Source organism: Malaya genurostris, chromosome 2, assembly GCF_030247185.1.
Source record: "Malaya genurostris strain Urasoe2022 chromosome 2, Malgen_1.1, whole genome shotgun sequence".
In the NCBI taxonomy this organism is placed as follows: Eukaryota; Metazoa; Arthropoda; class Insecta; order Diptera; family Culicidae; genus Malaya; species Malaya genurostris.
This window is the reverse complement of record NC_080571.1, coordinates 221,811,773-221,830,414: the sequence shown is the minus strand read 5'-3', so window position 1 is coordinate 221,830,414 and position 18,642 is coordinate 221,811,773. Positions and strand designations below refer to the sequence as shown.

Sequence of the window (18,642 nt, the reverse complement as noted above, 5' to 3'; positions counted from 1 at the left end):
GATTCGTTTTTTGACCGTCTCAAGGCCATAGTCAAGGCAAAAGGTGGTCATATCGAGCAAAAGTGAATTGATTCTGAATTTTGTATTATTTTTACACATTTTGTACTTTGAATTAAGTAAAAGTAATTTTCCAAACTGAATTTATGGCCTTTTTAATTGGTTACACTTCGAGTGCCGGACCCTGTAGTTCTTTATACATATAAATATTGGTGAAGTAAAAGCGATCATTTATATGTATAAATATATACACATATACGTAAATTAGTGAGTGTGTAAGCATACATACATGCATATATAAGGTTCGTAAATGGAGGTTTGGGTGTAATTCGACTCAAGACTGGAAGTTTTGCATGCACTTTCTTTAAATCGTTGTAACTCAGAAACTATTAACCGTACAAACAAATTGCCAATTCAAGCAATATATGAGCAATATTCGTTGGAGAATTTACCGGGAAAATAAAATTTCCTATCGTTTTTCTGTAACTTCTTATTGAACATCATTGTTGAGCAATTAATAGTTTCCGCGTTTCAACGATTTGAAGAAAGTGCATGCAACAGGATGAAAAAAAATTTAAAATTTGTTAGCCCAACTAAAAGTTGTGACCAGTTTCATCCAAATCGGAGCAAATCGATCCTGTTTTTACCATCTTCCATCTTGATAATTTCAGGAAATAATCAGGACCTAATCGTAGACCTGACCTGCATTTTTTTTTTTCATATTAATGAATAGAAAAAATCCGTGAAATGAATAGAAAAAATCCGTGAATGTCGTTCATGTAACAGTGCCCTCTAGCATGCATGAATACACCCGAAGTGACATAAATATCATATTCTATGGTTTTATCGTTTGCTTAGTGCGGGCCCCAGATCTTATATAATCCACTTCGCGACACTTGTGAAAGAGTCATTGTTCTTTGGTTAAGTGGTACATTCAGTCGTTTCATTTCAATATTTTGTTGCATTACTTGAGAAGGTAAATAAAAATGCATTTGTTACCAATTTTGCTTGTTCCAGAAAACTCCAGCCAAAGAAAAAAGCACAACTGCAATTTTGGACCATAAATACCAGACCAACGCAGTGTGTATAATCATTTGCGCGCCCACACTGAACTACTCGATTCTAGCGGCAGCCCGAAGAAGAACACTTAAAAAGTCTAGAAAACTGAGTACGCGCGCTTAGTGTAAGCCAGTATGAGATTGGCTTTCCTAGAGCTAACAGCGCGAATGTGTGGATGAAAACCGCGAAAAGTAAGTGTGATTTTAAAATATGGAACCGGTGAAAAGTGATTGTGCGAACCAGTAAAGAAAGATACTTGATTTATATAATAAGTATCAACATTGTATGAACGCGGTTTTTTTATCATTACTACTAAGAATTGTGAGAATTGTATTATGTTATAAATGGTTAAATAACGTGTGAATGCTATTTTGAAATATTACCTATTAATTGAAACATAACTCAGCGACTAAATCATCTCTGATTTTGAGAGCATTCACTTCATTTGAAATGAAAAAAGCGTTATCAGCAAAAGAAATTCTGCCCACAGTCAAGCATATTGTTCCCGTTAGTAGCATCCTAGAGTGATAGCATCTTGCTTAGAGAGCCGGTCCAGTTAAAATTTAGGAGCCGAACATTGCTAGATAAGGACCATGTTTTGTGACCAAGTGGAAACGAAACAACGACGTCACGCTGTGGTATGAAGAAATATTTCAAAAATGCCCCAGTGACATGGTTTTTTAGCTGTTCGCGTGGTGATAAGGTCAGTCACTAATAAGTTTTTGTTTCATGTTTCGACTGACTTTTTGCAGTGATATCATTAGATGCGGTACGAGAAATCGGTTGATATGAGAGAAAGACCGAAAAATATCCTACCATTGCGCGTAAAAAGCAACCAGATTTAGTATGCAGTTTGTTAATATGTTTAGAATACGGTTGATTCAACGGTGGCGAAGAAAAGTTACATTAACTCGAAGTAGAATTTTGCTGGTGGAAAAACTTGGTCTCCGTGTGATAATTGCGATTTTTGCTCTCAGTACACTGAACGGAAACGATGCGGTCTCCAGTGCAGGTGAGTTTTGTGAAAACTGATGGTTCAAATAACTGTTAAGTAGTGATTATCGACAAAGGTTTATCCTAAAACCTTCTTAGGGCTGTTGATATTGTTTATTCAGTCTGTGAACCATTTCGCGAATGATATTAACGTTTAAATTGTATATTTCGAAGGAAAAGTTTTTATTGAGTATTTGAATCTACGACCCAATTCCAATTTGACAAATGGAATATTGTTTTTTGCCTTTCTCATATAGAAAGGCTATGCAAACACTGTGAAAACCGAATTTTTAACTGAAGTACCGGAGGGCCGAATGTCATATACACAAATTTAGATTCAATTGAATGGTTTTATAGCTTCCTAATAATTTCTAGAACATTTTTTCTGGATCCGCCTTCCAGTTCCGGAACTAAATTGTGATATGTGGAAAAATACCAATTTCATGAGTATTTTTTTTACGAACGATGGTTTCAAATCCCATAAAACTTACTCATAAACTCTTCTAGTTTGCATAACTTGTTAGTTTGTGGGCATGAAAACGTAATTCGGAACTACTGATTCCCCTTTTTCCTGTTCCGGAAACACGAAAGTACTGAAGAAAATTTCCAAAAATAAAACTCACTTCAATTTCTCAACGATGCTTGAACCGATTTTCATGAATCTTGATTCAAATTAGAGCTCATGTTGTCTTTAAAGCTACTGTGAAATTTCATCCAGATCCGACTTCCGGTTACGGTTCCGCAGTTACAGGGCGATGAGTGTCAAAGTTTTCAAATCGCCATATAGAAAGACAATATGTACAACACCGAAAGAAAAAGAAAACACAAGACTAACGATGCGTGTGTTGTTCAATTTCGTACACGCTATAAAGAAATCGAAACGGTTACGGATGTCTGCTACTGGCATGTGATATTGGAAAAAGACAGTGCTGCGATTGATAAAAATTTTAGCTATTTCATGATAAGTGCGACCGAAAGAATAAAAAAAACGTGGTTAATCCACCTAGCAGTGAAATGATACCTTTTTTTTTATCAATCCGCATGTGTTTTTTTGCATGAATATTCTTCGGTGTTTTAGTTCTCATGACATTATTTTAATGACCGTTGTTTCAAGCGGCAACCTAAACGTGTAATAATCGATTGAACATTCCATGAGATGTCGAAATAAGTTCCACCTTAGAGTTTACGGTTATTTACGGTACAACCAGAACCGGTATTCAGGAACCAGCATAACCGAAAACGATTCGTATGGCCATAAATTATTATGACAAAGTTATTGCAACATTCATTATTTTGTATGGGATTTTGTAAGTTTGTTTTAATTTTTGTTAAGTAGCTGTCTGAAAATCAGTGTAAACATCTTTAAGAAATCGTAGTGCAAATTACATTTTCGGGTACCTTCCGAATCGAAAACTGAATACCACTAAAACTGAAATAAATTTCTTTGGTTATAGACTATCCAAATCTGCAAACCCGATAAACCTGATTAATGTATGTGAAATAGACATTTGTATACTATACTTTTTATATTTATATGCCATCATCTGGTTTACATATGTCATATTCGAACGATAATGTTGCCAAAAACGAACCGTGCTAAAATCGGTCCAAGGCCAAATTTCATGAAAAATATGCTGTACACAGTCTTTTCGGTACTTACATAGAAACAATTGTATGTAACAGTATAAAAAATCGTGTTTCACGTTGCTCCAAAATATTACTTTGTCATTCAGCGCTCAAAACTCTTACTACTGGAATAAGACGAAAAGTCGCTTACACAATAATATCGATTTCTTCGTTAAAAATGGACGGATTTTGACAATCTATGGCTTGTTAGATAGCTATTACCGTGCGGAAGATGAGTCTAGAAACATATTATGTTCTCAAGGTCAATTGTGACAGATATTGTTAAAAAACTGAAAATTTTGACATAAACTTCGTAAAACACAAAAAGTAAACATCCGATCTCAAAACCATTCAATAGCGTTCAGGGTGTCGGAGAGACCTTTCTTTTGCGACCAGTTTGATCAAAATCGCTTCTGTCATCTCTGAGATCTCGACCTCTTTGTTGGCAATACATACACACACACACACACCCACACACGGACATTTGCTCAGTTCGTCGGGTTGAATCGATTGGTATACAACAATCGGCCCTCGAGGCCTCGGAAAATTTTTCTAATGTTTGAGCGAATTCTATACATATTTTTTATACAGGGTCCGGCACTCGAAGTGTAACCAATTAAAAAGGCCATAAATTTAGTTTGGAAAATTACTTTTACTTAATTCAAAGTACAAAATGTGTAAAAATAATACAAAATTCAGAATCAATTCACTTTTGCTCGATATGACCACCTTTTGCCTTGACTATGGCCTTGAGAAGGTCAAAAAACGAATCGCAAGTTGCCGAACTTGTTGCTGCTTCGGTGTGAGATCATGCGCCTTTTGGATCTTGTAAGGCTTGACCTTCAAATCATTTTTCGGTATGCGGCGGATGCTACGGTCGGATATTTTCCGTTCTTTTGCCATTTGATTGGCACTTCGTTGAGGATTTCGTTCAAGTCGCTTCTTCACTTTTAGAACCATCTCACGTGACGTTGCAGTCTTTTGATGACTACCTCCATGACGTTTTGCGATGCTACCAGTATTATTGTAACGAGTTATGGTGCGATAAACAAAAACTTTATTCACTTTAAGGTGTTGGAGCTCACGAACAATCGCTGGTTGTGATTTTACATCTAAATATAAAGCAATCACGCTATTACGTTTTAAATCCATCACTGATTTTTTTTTCGCGTTCACTTTTGGCAAAATGCTTTCTTGCGCTTGTAAACAGTACAACTCCGAACTGTCATTTAGCAAATTTCTAGAGAGCTGATGCCCGTGCGTCAGCTGCGCGAGCGGTCTGAAGTTGGTTACATTTCGAGTGTCGGACCCTGTATATCAGGCGCGTAGCCAGAGAAAATTTTCGGGGGGGGGGGGGTTTAGAACATGGTGATAAATCAACACATGTACAATTTATATCACAATGTTTCCCATGGGTTATAATTTTTTGTTTCGGGGGCCCCCTGTGTACGCGCCTGCTGTATATACATAAAAAGGTAAAACGTCAGTGAATTGAAATTTATTTGAAAAATCTGTTTTTATCCACCTAGTGGTGTAATGATGCCTTTCTCATTTTCATTTTCTCCTGTATATTACAGCAGAAATTCCCGGAAATACCACAATTTAAGCTATGTTACATTCATATACTACATTTGAATTTAAGTTATTGAAAAACTATTCAATCATATTTGAGAAAGTGAAATGAGCTACATTTTAGGGTAACAGTGGCATTTTGGCTCACTTTAGCATTAATTTTATTTTGGCCCACTTTGTCAAAATATCCATCAAATATTGTAATATCTTCGAAAAACCCATCCGCAATAGGCATTTTATTACTATTGTTGGTACTTCCGCAACCAAAAGCTGGATATGGCATAGTGACATTCGGTTCATTCAACCATACACTAATATGACCTACAAAATTATTAACGATTCTCTATGAATATTTGAGTTTTGAAAAATCAATGTACCGGACTTGAATAAAATTCAGCAGATCTTTTATGGGATTATCAATGGTTGGTTTAATTGGTTACAGACTCTCATGGTCGGCAAACTAGAAAAATTACCTAGCAAATATAAAGAAGTAGCTTATGAAAAAAAAGTTCTTGAAACTGACATTTTAACACTAAGCACTCTACCTCCGCAAGCAGGGGTTTAAGCCGAATGGAAATTGAAATATTCTTATAATATCTTAGGACCTTTCATTTGAATCTAAGTTTGTCAAAAATCAAAAATATTATTTTCACATATTTGATGCATATCACCCTGTAATTCCGGAGCCGGAAGTCGGATCCAAATGAAATTCAGCAACTTTGTATGGGACCATTGGACGTTTCAATTAAATGTAAATTCGTGAAATTCGGTAATGCCTTCTCTGAGAAAAATGAGTGAAATTATTTTCACAGTTTCGTCGCACTATTTTCACATTTTTGTTGCATATCACCAGACCCTGTCAGCTTGGAGCGAAATCAATCTTCAGTTCAGCAACGCTCTCGCACAGCATCACATTCGACATATCATGTCAATTGTATGGGTGCGCAGAGCTGCTATTTTGGCGCGTACGAATTTGACATTTCTTTCCCCTACTTCTATGTACGAGATTCAATGCGGACTCGCCTGAGGGCGCCATGCTTGCAAAAAAGGATGTTGCCAATGATTTGTTCGGGAAATGTGAGAGCTGAATATCTTGTTAATATAATGTCTTTGATATCACCTTGTAATTCTGGAACCATAAATCGGATTAAATTGAAAGTCCGTAACTTTGTATGGGTAAGTAAGGCCCTTCATTTGAATATAAATATGTGAAAATCGGTTCAGCCATCTCCGAAAAAGGTAAGTGACATTATTTTCACATTTTTGGTGCATAACACCCTGTAATTCCGGAACCGGAAGTTGGATCCAAACGAAGTTCCGGAACTTTGTATGAGATCATAAGACCTTTTATTTGAATCTAAGTTTGTGAAAATCGATTCAGCCATCTCCGAGAAAAATGAGTGACTATTTTTTTCACATTTTTCATTCATAATTTCCACATTTTTGGTGCATATCACCCTGCGATTCCGGAACCGGAAGTTATATCCAAATGAAATTGTGGAACTTTGTATGGAATCATAAGACCTTTTATTTGAATCTGAAAATCGGTTTAGCCGTCTCCGAGAAAAGTGAGTGACATTTTTTTTCACATTTTTAATGCATTATTTCATTGAAATTTTTTTTTGGTGCATATCACCCTGTAATTCCGGAACCGTGTGTCATCTGAATCGGGTCTCCGGAATTCCTATAGTTTCCAAAAAAAAAACAGTATTAACTAAGTGACCTACATTGAGCTTTGTTTTGGGCATTTTCCGTCCCATTTACCAGCATCTCGAACTATATAGCTGTCATTCTTGCGCGAATATTAGCCTTTTAATGCACCAATTGTTGCATGTAAAATTATACTCGAAGTTGAATTGTATTTATTTTCTATATTATTCATAATACAGCATTTTGAGGATATCTTGTTCTAGCTCGGATATTTTCTATCTGGGGTCCGTTTAGGAGCGGGTCAATTCGCAAAACACCGTTTCGCTAAAAGCCATCCCACCAGTAGGGCTTTTACTATAGGGCGCCTTTTCAAAATTCGCCCTGTTCAACAGTGTTTTTTAACTTTTTCGCACTTATTTTTAGGTAGTCAGGCACATATAAGTCCCGATGTTCAACTGGTAGCAGTTCAACATAAACTGCTATGCACTGATGAGTCTAAGACGAAACGTAAAATCAAATGAAATTAGTTATGTGCTCCTAGCATAAATTAGGGGGTAAAAACCATTTACCTCTTAAACTTACAACAATCTGTACGGCTAGCAAGCTGAAACTCGTTTCGTTCGGGACGTCAGTTTTGATATTACACTTAGGTGCAGAGATGCCAGGTCTGCAGATTTGTCTGTAAATCTGCAGATTTGGGGTATAGTGCTGCAGACATTTTTTGTTGTGCAGACTTTTGAAATTCTCGCAGACTTTTGCAGACTTTTGATATTCTCGCAGACTATATTTACAGACTTTTGAAATTTCCGCGACCTTTTTTTTTTTTGCTCGCCAAGTCAGTTTTGCGTGTCATACATTATAGAGAAATTGCTGCCAGCTAGACATACTTGCTGACTGCAGATTTTATTTCATATTTACAGACCCTGTTTGCAGATATTTGAAATTTTTACCTGGCATCTCTGCTTAGGTGTTATATCAAAGAAGTTTTTTGCAAATAGCATTAACTTTACGTCTGCCTAGCGGTTTATGTTAAACCTTCAGGTCGGAGGTAGCAGTTCAACATAAACTGCTACGCACTGATGAGTCTAAGACTAAACGTAAAATCAAATGAATTAAATGCAGTTTTTTGACAATATCTATCACAATTGAACTTGAAAACTAAATATGTTTTCAAATTTGGATACCTTATCTCAATACCAATCAAGTAAGCCATAGATCCTGGGTATCTGTTAACTATTTACGGAGATATTGATATTTTGGTTGTAGTGATTTTCCCACCATATCACAATAGTAGGATTTCTGGACGAAACACGATGAAATGACGCTTGGAATCAAACTTAGACACAATTTTCAATACAATCGTTTTGAAAGATTGAATACAGTACTCTTCAGTATAGTATTTTGACTTGATTTGTTTTTAGCTCGGTTCCTTTTTGGCAACATAATTGTTCGACTGTGACGTGTTGAAACTTATGCAGTAAATTCTGCATTATCTTCGAATTCGACGTCATAACCCATACCTTTTTATAACTAAATAGATTGTAACTGTCTTCAACTACAGCCATCGAAAAAACGAAATATTCATATTACTCAAATAAATTCAAGAAAATATGTGTATTTATTGAGATTGCCCTGTTTGCTTTAATAAATATTTTGTCATATTTATTTTGTAAAAACAAACGATTATCAATTTTTCTAGTCATTATTTCTGAAAGACAAACGAACATATAGGTGAATAAAGCAAACGAACATGCTAGGTGGATAAAGCACGTGAATTGAATCTTCGCTCTAAATGACGGTGTGCAACTTTAAACACACTTTACCCTATAACTCCGGATCCAGAAGTTGGATCCGGATGAAATTCAATAGCAACCAATGGAAATGTAAGACTCTTTATTTGAGCCTAAGTTTTTGAAAATCGGTCAAACCATCTCTCTGAAAAATTAGTGACATTATTTGACACATACACACATGCATACATACACACACAGACATTGTCCAGCTTTACGAACTATGTCGAATGATATAATGAGTGTATCGATAAGTAGTTAGCAACATTCGAACAGTGTTTACTCTGAAATGGCCTAATTTGTTGCAGCGTGTTTTGCGGTGTCATGTTTGTTTACATATCAATAACAGCTGCGCAATCGATTGGTTTCGGTACGGTTTATCGTTTCAATGATGAATTGATCGAATTGATTCGGAAACGCGAAAGAAAATTCTGCACACTTGGTGCTCAGAAAGTGGTGTCACGTACAACGAAATTTCAAAACGGGTGAAAGTACACCACACCAGTGTCAAAAATATTATCGAGAAGTTCAGTAAGACCCTTTTCATGAAGGATTTGCCCCGATCCAGTAGGAAAACAGGTCCCAGCCAGCTCGGCCGAGACTTAAAAGTGGTTGAGAACATCAGGAAAAACCCATCGGCGTCGACGCGGGATTTAGCCAAGCAGTTCAACACCAGATACGGATCAAAGTTCGGAGCTCCCTGAAAACGTACAAGAAACAGAAGGTGCCGAAAAAGTCACTGGTACAGCAAGTTCAGGCCAAAACAAGAGCGCGAAAACTGTATAACCGAATTCTACAGAATACAGACGGATGCATCCTGATCGACGACGAAACCTACGCCAAGGAAGACTCTCGAGCGCTGCCCGGACCGCAATATCATGCGAAATCGGTGTACCAGGACCTGGACGACGCTGCCACCACGGTGATGGTGGAAAAGTTTGGGCAGAAGGTATTGGTCTGGCAAGCAATTTGTACCTGTGGTTTGCGGTCGTCGATTTTCTTCACAAAGGGCACAATTAACGCCAAGGTGCACGAGCAAGGATGTTTGAAGAAGAGAATGCTGCCACTGTACAGAAAGAATACGGCTCCTCCTCTCTTCTGGCCGAATTTGGCTCCAGCCCACTACACCAACTCCCTTCTACAGTGGTTGTCAAAAAATAATGTACAATTCGTGGAAAAGGACATCAACCCAACGAACTGCCCGGATCTTCGGCCAAATTGAAAGGTATTGGGCAATTGTCAAGCGGCACTTTCGGAAGGAAGGTACAGTGTCCCAAAACATGCAGGAGTTAAAAAAATTGGACAGCTACCACCAGGAAAAGTCAGTAACTGTGCAGAATTTAATGAAGAATGTCAAGTCCAAAGTGCGAGCGTTTCACAGAAACTAGGATTTTCTTCAATATAAACAGTGAAATGCATAAAAATGTAATTTTTCTGCAATATATCGAAAACTGATGTCAAAATATGTTTTTGTCGTGAATACGACTTACTTTACTATGGGGTGCCTTTTCAAAATTTACCCTCTAAGAGAGTGATAAGTTTTTTATCGCGAATATCTCTTGTTGTATCTTACGAATCAACATAATTTTGGCTACATGCCATCGGAAATATGATCACAATTTTATGATAAAATATTCAGTTGTGTGACATAATCTCAAATAATTCAAAATTAAACTTTTCTGAAATGTTTGGTATAAACGAGTATCAAAGAGGATAATTCATAAGGCGCGTTTGCCTTTATTTTTAAAGCTCATAGCTCAGTGATCTGTGAAAGGATTTATATAATCTAGCTACCATTAGAATCGAAAGTTTTCAACTTAAGCGTGTTTAGAAAAAGCATTGATGTATTTTAATAGTTTTCGCTGTGTGAAATTCACAGTAATCGAGATCAAGTGATGCCTTCTTTGTTTTTGCGAAAAATGTGGAAAAGGGGAATGCTTGCATAATTCATACAATTGATCAACTAATTGATATTCGGAAGTGTTAAGGAACATGTCAGTTGTTTTCGTATTCACGACATCCAGTTATGTCTCTGACATTACCCACCCGCCTTTTTTTTCGCTTTTTTATTCAATAATCAATGTTGCTAACTACTTTTCGATACACTCCTTAGAACACATTCTTTACTGGTCGATTTTTCAAGAGATTGCATTTTCAAGTGAAATCAATCTTCAGTTCAGTAACGCCATCGCACGGCATCACATTCGACATATCATGTCAATTGTATGGGTGCGCAGTCCAGCTATTTTGGCGCGCACGAATCTGACATTTCTCTCCTCTACGTCTATGTACGAGATTCGATGCTGACTCGCATGAGGGCGACATTCTCGCAAGAAAAGGATGTTACCAAAGATATAATATGGGAAATATGAGAGCTGGATATCTTATTAGTATGATGTCTTTGCCGCCCCTTAAATGATGGTTGAAATTTTAAGCTCTCATCATCCTGTAATTCCGGATCCGAAAATCATATTCATGAGTCTATGAGACCCTTCATCGGCGTGTAAAAATCGAATAAGTTGCTTCAAATACCATCGTATTCTTGTAGGAATGTTGCAACAAATTTCACGTTTCATTATTTTCTGTTTGTTTCAGATGGATTGGTGGACTTGATCGAAGAGTTCAATATTCCCAAACTACCGTCCGGAATCACACCCGTTCCTGGTATGTGCAATGAGTCTCGCAATGAATATCAGACGTACCCATCGGCAGCATACCACCTCAACGAGAACACAGTGCTAAGCATCGGAACAACGCAAATTTTTCCCGATGCATTTCCTACTGACTTTTCTTTGCTAGTAGTACTAAAAGCAACGCCGAATCTAGTGCGTGCTCCTTTGTTCACGGTGTATTCTTCCGAGTCCGAAGAAGTTCTGATGCTGATGGTTGGTATGGAAGTCGCTCTTTACTATCAGGATACTGATGGAATGCCGGAGGAAGAGAGTTTAATCAGTTTCGGAATCAGTATAGACGATCAGCAATGGCATAGACTAGGCATCAGCATTAAGGGGGACTCCGTAACTTTAATCGTAGACTGCAATACCCAAGTCACACGGCAGCTTAAGCGAGGTCAAAAGTCACGTATTGCCAATGATGGTTTGCTGTTGACCGGTGTGCAGTTGAATGGAGATGACGGATTCTTTACTGTAAAACGTGACACATTTGATCAAATTTTCTGATTAATCAATAGTGTTTTTGCAGGGTGACATCCAATTGTTCATGATATCGAGTACACCAGATGAAGCATACAAGTTATGTACGCAATATGCTCCCGATTGTGTTGGTTTAGGATCTGGGTATGAAGTAGTCAACAAATTACCAAGTAGCCAAATCCAAACTAGCCAGTTTTCATCGAGTTTGAATAGTTCATCAACTCCAAACCATCAAAGTTATGACAGCACGAGACAACAAATTCAAGTAATATCATCGATCAATTCCCCTGAAGTCAGCCACCAGTATGGAGCCCACAGAGAGTTTGTAGATCTGACTGGGGATGTTGATGGGCTAGACATTATTGGAGAAGATGACGATTACTACAATAATCTTGAGTTAGAAGAGGGAACAAAAGTAGAAGAGCGCCAAAATTTTAGTACAAATAGTGCGAGAAGTCCAGTGGATCAAATTTTACTTGACAGAAATAGAACCTTTCTCGACGCTCATGATCGATCAGGAAGGCGACCTATACTACCTCTACCGGATCCAGAGTATGACATTTCAGCAGGCAACAATGCTCAACCTGAAGGAGAACAGCCAATTGATGAAGTTGAACTCGACCGTGATCCTGTAATTGAAGTATATGTCATTATTATGACAGTTTTACGACATTTCAGAAGAAATCTTTATTTCCAGGACACTTCCGTTTCCTTTCCAAAGTTTCAATCAGGTAACAATTCCGTAGTGATACGTACAATTATTGGCCCGAGAGGCCCACCGGGTGAACCTGGTCCGAGAGGAGAACCGGGACGAGATGGGTTGCCAGGACAAAATGGTCCACCGGGTCCACCAGGGCATGTGTTCATGGTTCCATTGAGCCAATCAACAAACGAGAAAGGTCCTGACACTCAAGCAGAAGCATTTCGGCAAATGCTCTCCCAGCACATGATGGCCATGCGAGGAGCTGATGGTCCCATGGGTTTGACTGGTGTTCCTGGAGCAGTCGGGCCGAGTGGTCCAGAAGGTGCTAAAGGAGAACCGGGCGAAATAGGAGAACCAGTGAGTTTTACCCGTAGTTCCAATTCTTCAGTAATTGAAGTTAAGCTTTGCATAAAGCACTCAATTATGTTGAAGAAATAGTACTAAGCATTATCATTTGTTTCTAAGACAGTGGTTCCCTTTTTTTAATTCGATATTGATCAATATGAAACTGAAAAAAAATTATTATGTTGCAAACTTTATAAAACTTTCAGGGTCCTCGTGGTCTTCGAGGACAAATCGGTCTTCTGGGGCGAGAAGGAAGACGAGGCCGAGCTGGAAGAGATGGGGAACGAGGATCGGTTGGTGTTACTGGTTCGAAAGGAGAACCAGGCTCGGTTGGGTTACCAGGATTTCCTGGAGAGAAAGGCGATCGTGGCAGGATTGGTAATGTTGGTGATAAAGGAACCCAAGGTCATGAAGGAATGCAAGGCGAAGATGGTCCACCGGGATTACCTGGTAAATTAGAAAGCTGCCAATTGTTAGTTTAATAACCTCTCCATGAATATCTATCTATGAATATAAATCTATATTAGGATTACCTGGAGAATTGGGTCCACGAGGTTTCACTGGACCTAGAGGCTTTCCTGGCCCCACAGGAAATCCTGGTCTTCCAGGAACAGAGGGTTTAACAGGAGTTAAAGGAAATCCTGGCCCACAAGGACAACCCGGAGCACCAGGCCAAACCGGCTCAACCGGACCAGTGGGACCACCCGGACCACAAGGGAATATGGGTCCTCCTGGTATGGCTGGACCTCATGGGAAACCAGGTTTACCTGGACTGCCAGGTGCAGATGGAGCCCCTGGTCGTGAAGGCAATCCGGGTATTGGGGGTCCAAAGGGTGATATTGGTCCTCAGGGAGTACAGGTAAATAAATTTAATATGTATTAGTGAACACTTTAACACATATTTTCGTTGACGAAGGGTTCAATTGGTTTTCCTGGAAATCGAGGCCCGAAGGGTGATGATGGAGATCGAGGTTCTCCTGGTGATAAGGGAGATAAAGGAGAGCAAGGACATGACGGTGAAAAGGGTGATATGGGTGCACCTGGAGAAAGAGGTTCGTCTGGGCCACAGGGTGCTACTGGTATTGAAGGACCAGAAGGTCCGAAAGGCTTTGAAGGACCTCGCGGGGAACCTGGTGTGATGGGTCTTACTGGAGACAAAGGTAAACAAGGCGTACAAGGATTTCCTGGATACGCAGGGCCATCTGGAGATAAAGGTGATAAAGGATCCGTTGGGATTCTAGGGTTAACAGGAGATAAGGGCGAAAGGGTAATACATTATTTTATTCGTAAATAAACATTCAATGTAAATATACCTAATTACATCAGGGTAACACAGGCTTGCAAGGAGAACGGGGCGAAGTCGGGCCAAGAGGTTTCCGTGGACCACGAGGTCGTAGAGGAGCTGATGGGACTCCTGGACCGAAAGGGGATACTGGTCAGCCAGGTGCTCCAGGAGCTCAAGGTGAAATGGGCACTCAAGGACTTGAAGGTCCCCGTGGTTTCATTGGACTTCCTGGACCTCCGGGAAATAATGGAAAGGATGGCCCACACGGAACTCCCGGTGAAAGAGGTCCTCCGGTAAGAAAGTCAAATACAAGAAATGGTCAGTAGATGATAATTTATTTACAAAAGGGCGAAAATGGAAACCAAGGACCAACCGGAGCTGCTGGTGTTATTGGTCCTCAAGGGCCTAATGGTGAACCAGGCCCTGTTGGTGAGCCTGGTATTCCCGGGTTACCTGGAATGCCTGGTGAGCCTGGAGTTCCCGGTGATAGTGGTAAAGAAGGACAAATAGGACCTCCTGGGCCGCCTGGTAAGAATGGACCTCCTGGAGGTCAAGGGCTTCCAGGTTTTCCAGGAGATCGTGGAACGATAGGAATGCCAGTAAGTTAAGAGATACTGTATTAAAAATAGAGATTATTTTTGGTTTCCATTAGGGTCTTCCCGGACTAAAAGGTGAAATTGGTGTACCTGGTCTTCAAGGTGCCGTTGGAGATAAAGGACAACCAGGAGAACCGGGAAAAGAAGGACCACCGGGACCTGAGGGTCGACGTGGTCCAACGGGATCTCCAGGCCCAGTCGGATTAAAAGGTGAAAGAGGTGAAATGGGTTTGATTGGACCAATTGGACGAGACGGTCTTCCTGGACAACGAGGCTTAACTGGTCCCCCTGGTCCGCAGGGCCCTCCTGGTGAAGATGGAGACAAGGGTGATATTGGACCTCCGGGTGAGAAGGGTTTCAAAGGAGGAAAGGGCGAGGCCGTAAGCAAAAATAATATTCGTTTGGGAATAGATGTGTAATATTTGATTTCACAGGGTCCGGTTGGTTCCCAAGGTGCTCAAGGAACGCGAGGTGAACCAGGTGCTGTTGGCCCGGCGGGAGAAAAAGGGCCACCGGGAGAAATGGGCCGTGCCGGCTCGAAAGGTGAAGACGGACCCACGGGTTTGCCAGGTCCGCCAGGCCCGGCTGGAGCCCAAGGAATGCCTGGTCCATCAGGAATCAAAGGTGGTCGTGGAGACGATGGACCGATTGGACCTGCTGGACCTATTGGTCCACCTGGCGAACCAGGTAGAAGAGGACCCCGTGGAGCAGAAGGTGGTCCTGGAGCAACTGGTCCAGCGGGACCACAAGGTTAGAAATATTTTTCCGATATGGATAGTCAATTCTAAACTTTGATCGTGTTCAGGTTTGGCGGGAGAACCCGGAACTCAAGGATTACCAGGACCTCCAGGTCCTGAAGGTAAAGACGGCGAGAAAGGTTCAGTTGGGCCCAAAGGTGAGGAAGGAAAAAGTGGTGCTCCAGGACCACCTGGACTAAGAGGACCAACTGGCCCGGAAGGTCCAAAAGGTACGGTAGGTGTCCCTGGTTTTCCAGGTAATCCGGGAGAGCCAGGTGTGGTTGGTCCTAAAGGAGATACCGGTAAGGATGGAGAAGATGGAAAGCAAGGTGAACCTGGTCAAACAGGCGAACCAGGCCCTCCCGGTATACCAGGTGATGTAGGTCCTTCTGGCAAGATGGGACCCGAGGGACCTGCGGGTTTGCAAGGAACACCAGGATTACCCGGTGAGAAAGGTGATCGAGGATTACCAGGACCGATCGGAAATATGGGAATAACCGGACCGCAAGGCATGCCGGGATCACAAGGTTTACAAGGTTTAAGGGGATCACCTGGACCTTCGGTATGTTTTACTACACTCATGGAGGTAGAGTGAATAAATAAAATAAAATTTTAGGGGGAAGTTGGCCCAGCAGGAAAGCCAGGAGATACAGGTCCCGCAGGGAAAACCGGTGAGACTGGCGCTAGAGGACAAAAGGGTGATCGAGGCAAACGTGGTCCTAAAGGACATCGTGGTGAACTGGGAATGGTTGGAATGAAAGGTGACTCGGGCGAGAAAGGAGATAAAGGAATAAAAGGCGATGTAGGACCAGAAGGCTCGAAAGGGTCTCTTGGTCCTGTGGGTCCCATCGGACTGAAAGGGAACGAAGGTCCGCAAGGATCACCTGGAATAGAAGGTCCGTTAGGACCCAAAGGTTCTGAAGGTGTTGCTGGATTGAGAGGTGATCCCGGTCCACCAGGACCACCGGGACCTCCAGGTCCACCAGCTGAAGCTCCGCTGATTCCACCGGAGCTGCTGTTCAGAATAGGTGAACTATCGCTTACGAAAGGAGAAGACAGAATGAAACGTGAGGCAGAAGATGTACCCGAAGATGAAGACGATTTTGACGAATCAATACTTAAGATTGAACCGAAGAAAAAGAAAAAGAAGAAGAAAGTGAAAGACGATATGGGACCAAAGTTCTTAGATATGTACAGCTCAATCTATTCAATGAGGCAGGAATTGGATCGAATGAGAAAACCAGTTGGAACTAGAGAAAATCCGGGTAGAACTTGTCGTGATCTTCACTATGGCCATCCTCAGTTCAAAGATGGTAAGTAGATAAATCAGAAAGGCGGAAACGTTTCTTCCTGACTTATACACTTACCTAACAGGCTGGTATTGGATCGATCCAAACTTGGGCATGGCAGATGATGCAGTATACGTGTACTGTAACATGACAGCAGAAGGCGAAACGTGTGTCTTTTCGGATTTGCATAGCTCGCAGATGCCAAACATTCCGTGGCGAAAGGAAAATGACAAGACGGATTGGTACTCGAACCTTAGGGGCGGATTTAGGGTATTTAGATTTGAAAACAACAAATGTATCCATTTTTATCATGTTACATTTCAGATTTCTTATGAAACTATCGGTGTTGTTCAGATGACCTTCTTACGGATATTGTCGCAGGTTGCGTACCAGAACTTTACTTACACCTGCATGAACAGCGTCGCTTGGTATAGCACCGTAGAAGAAAATCACGACAATGCTATTCGCTTCCTTGGAGATAATGAAATCGATATTGGCTACGAAAACTCTAAACTACGACCAAATGTGCTGGTTGATGGTTGCAAAACTGGTAAAAGTAAGAGTGAGACAATTTTCGAGATTCGCACCAACAAACTTCAGTATTTACCAATTATTGACTTTTATCCTGTGGATTACGGCCAACCGCAGCAAGCTTTCGGTTTTCAGGTGGGCCCAGTGTGTTTTAAGTAATTGAATGAAATTGATTTTGACCTACGCTTTACGTATACGGAACACGATGAAATGGTTTATGAAACGTGACACTCCTAAGAAATTTTATTATTGAGTCCTAGTATAGGTTGAATGATATACTTTTAAGTCGTAATTTAATTATTTTTAAGAACTATAAGCATGAAAACACTCACACACATAGTGCTTACGTAGAATTAATCAGGGGAACTATCCTAATTTAATGTTTAAAACAAAACTACAATGGACTGATAACATCATAAGTCAGGAGGGGAATCTACCATAAAAAACATCTTAGTTGTAACATTTGTGCAAACCTGTGAACATGTATAATCACTGCCAAATACCTGATTTTAAAGCTGTTGAAATTTGAATAAAATGCAATCGAAAACAATCGTCCTGTGTCAAACTAATTTTGTGAAAGAATAACGATACATTCCTCTGGTTTTATCAGCGTCCAACATATAGGAAACGACGGGTGAATGCAACATTTTTCGAAGAGCAGTGGCGTATCTAGGGGGGAGAAGGATTGGGGTTGATCTTCGAAGGGGCCAGTCGCCCCGGACGAAACGTGTTAGGGGGTGACAACGCAATCGTCCCACTGATGCTCATTAAACCTCAATGCTCATAAAACCGACCCGATCTGATAACATATCATATTTTGCCCCGGGCGCTAATTATAGAAGCGAAGAATGAATTAAACTGGTGATGCGATGAATGAAACTGATCCCATGGATCTTCATGGAACTACGCAAATTTGAACATGCTCAGTTCTTCTGTTCAATTAGGCTTATTCTGCATGTGTTTCACATGCAGGGTGGCACAACTGGCAAATCGATTTTGCCGGATGGGAGTAGTTAAGAGTTCGAGTTTCATCTTGAGCTGCGCTCAAAACTCTTTGACATCAACAACCTAGTACATCCAGTACAACCTGGGGCAATTGAAGCCCCTGGATGTTGGCAGACCCCGCAGACTCTGCCATTGCACCGGGTACGTGGAACGGAGTCGACGGAACGAATGGTTCGACGATGAGTCCAGAGTGATGTTAAGAATAAAATCGCAGCTGGGTTGGTAATGCTGCAGTATGGAACTAGCCGGAACGTGGAACGATACAAACAGAAGCGAAAACAGTAGGATCTTTCGGAATGAAACAGTAGGCAA

At 40.6% G+C, this 18,642-nt stretch overlaps 1 protein-coding gene across 1 annotated transcript; it reads left to right on the top strand.

Annotated features, from left to right (window-relative positions):
- The first annotated feature begins 1,191 nt into the window (after positions 1 to 1,191).
- Positions 1,192 to 17,856, top strand: LOC131427696 (collagen alpha-1(XI) chain-like). Its single transcript, XM_058591130.1, has 16 exons — positions 1,192 to 1,247; positions 1,809 to 2,068; positions 11,283 to 11,833; positions 11,889 to 12,479; positions 12,537 to 12,899; positions 13,094 to 13,337; positions 13,415 to 13,746; positions 13,804 to 14,154; positions 14,214 to 14,465; positions 14,520 to 14,771; positions 14,825 to 15,148; positions 15,203 to 15,518; positions 15,574 to 16,067; positions 16,122 to 16,818; positions 16,880 to 17,064; positions 17,119 to 17,856. The coding sequence occupies exons 2-16, from the start codon at positions 1,903 to 1,905 to the stop codon at positions 17,482 to 17,484; spliced, it is 5,484 nt and encodes a 1,827-aa protein (XP_058447113.1). The 5' UTR covers positions 1,192 to 1,247; positions 1,809 to 1,902; the 3' UTR covers positions 17,485 to 17,856.
- Positions 17,857 to 18,642: the final 786 nt, after the last annotated feature.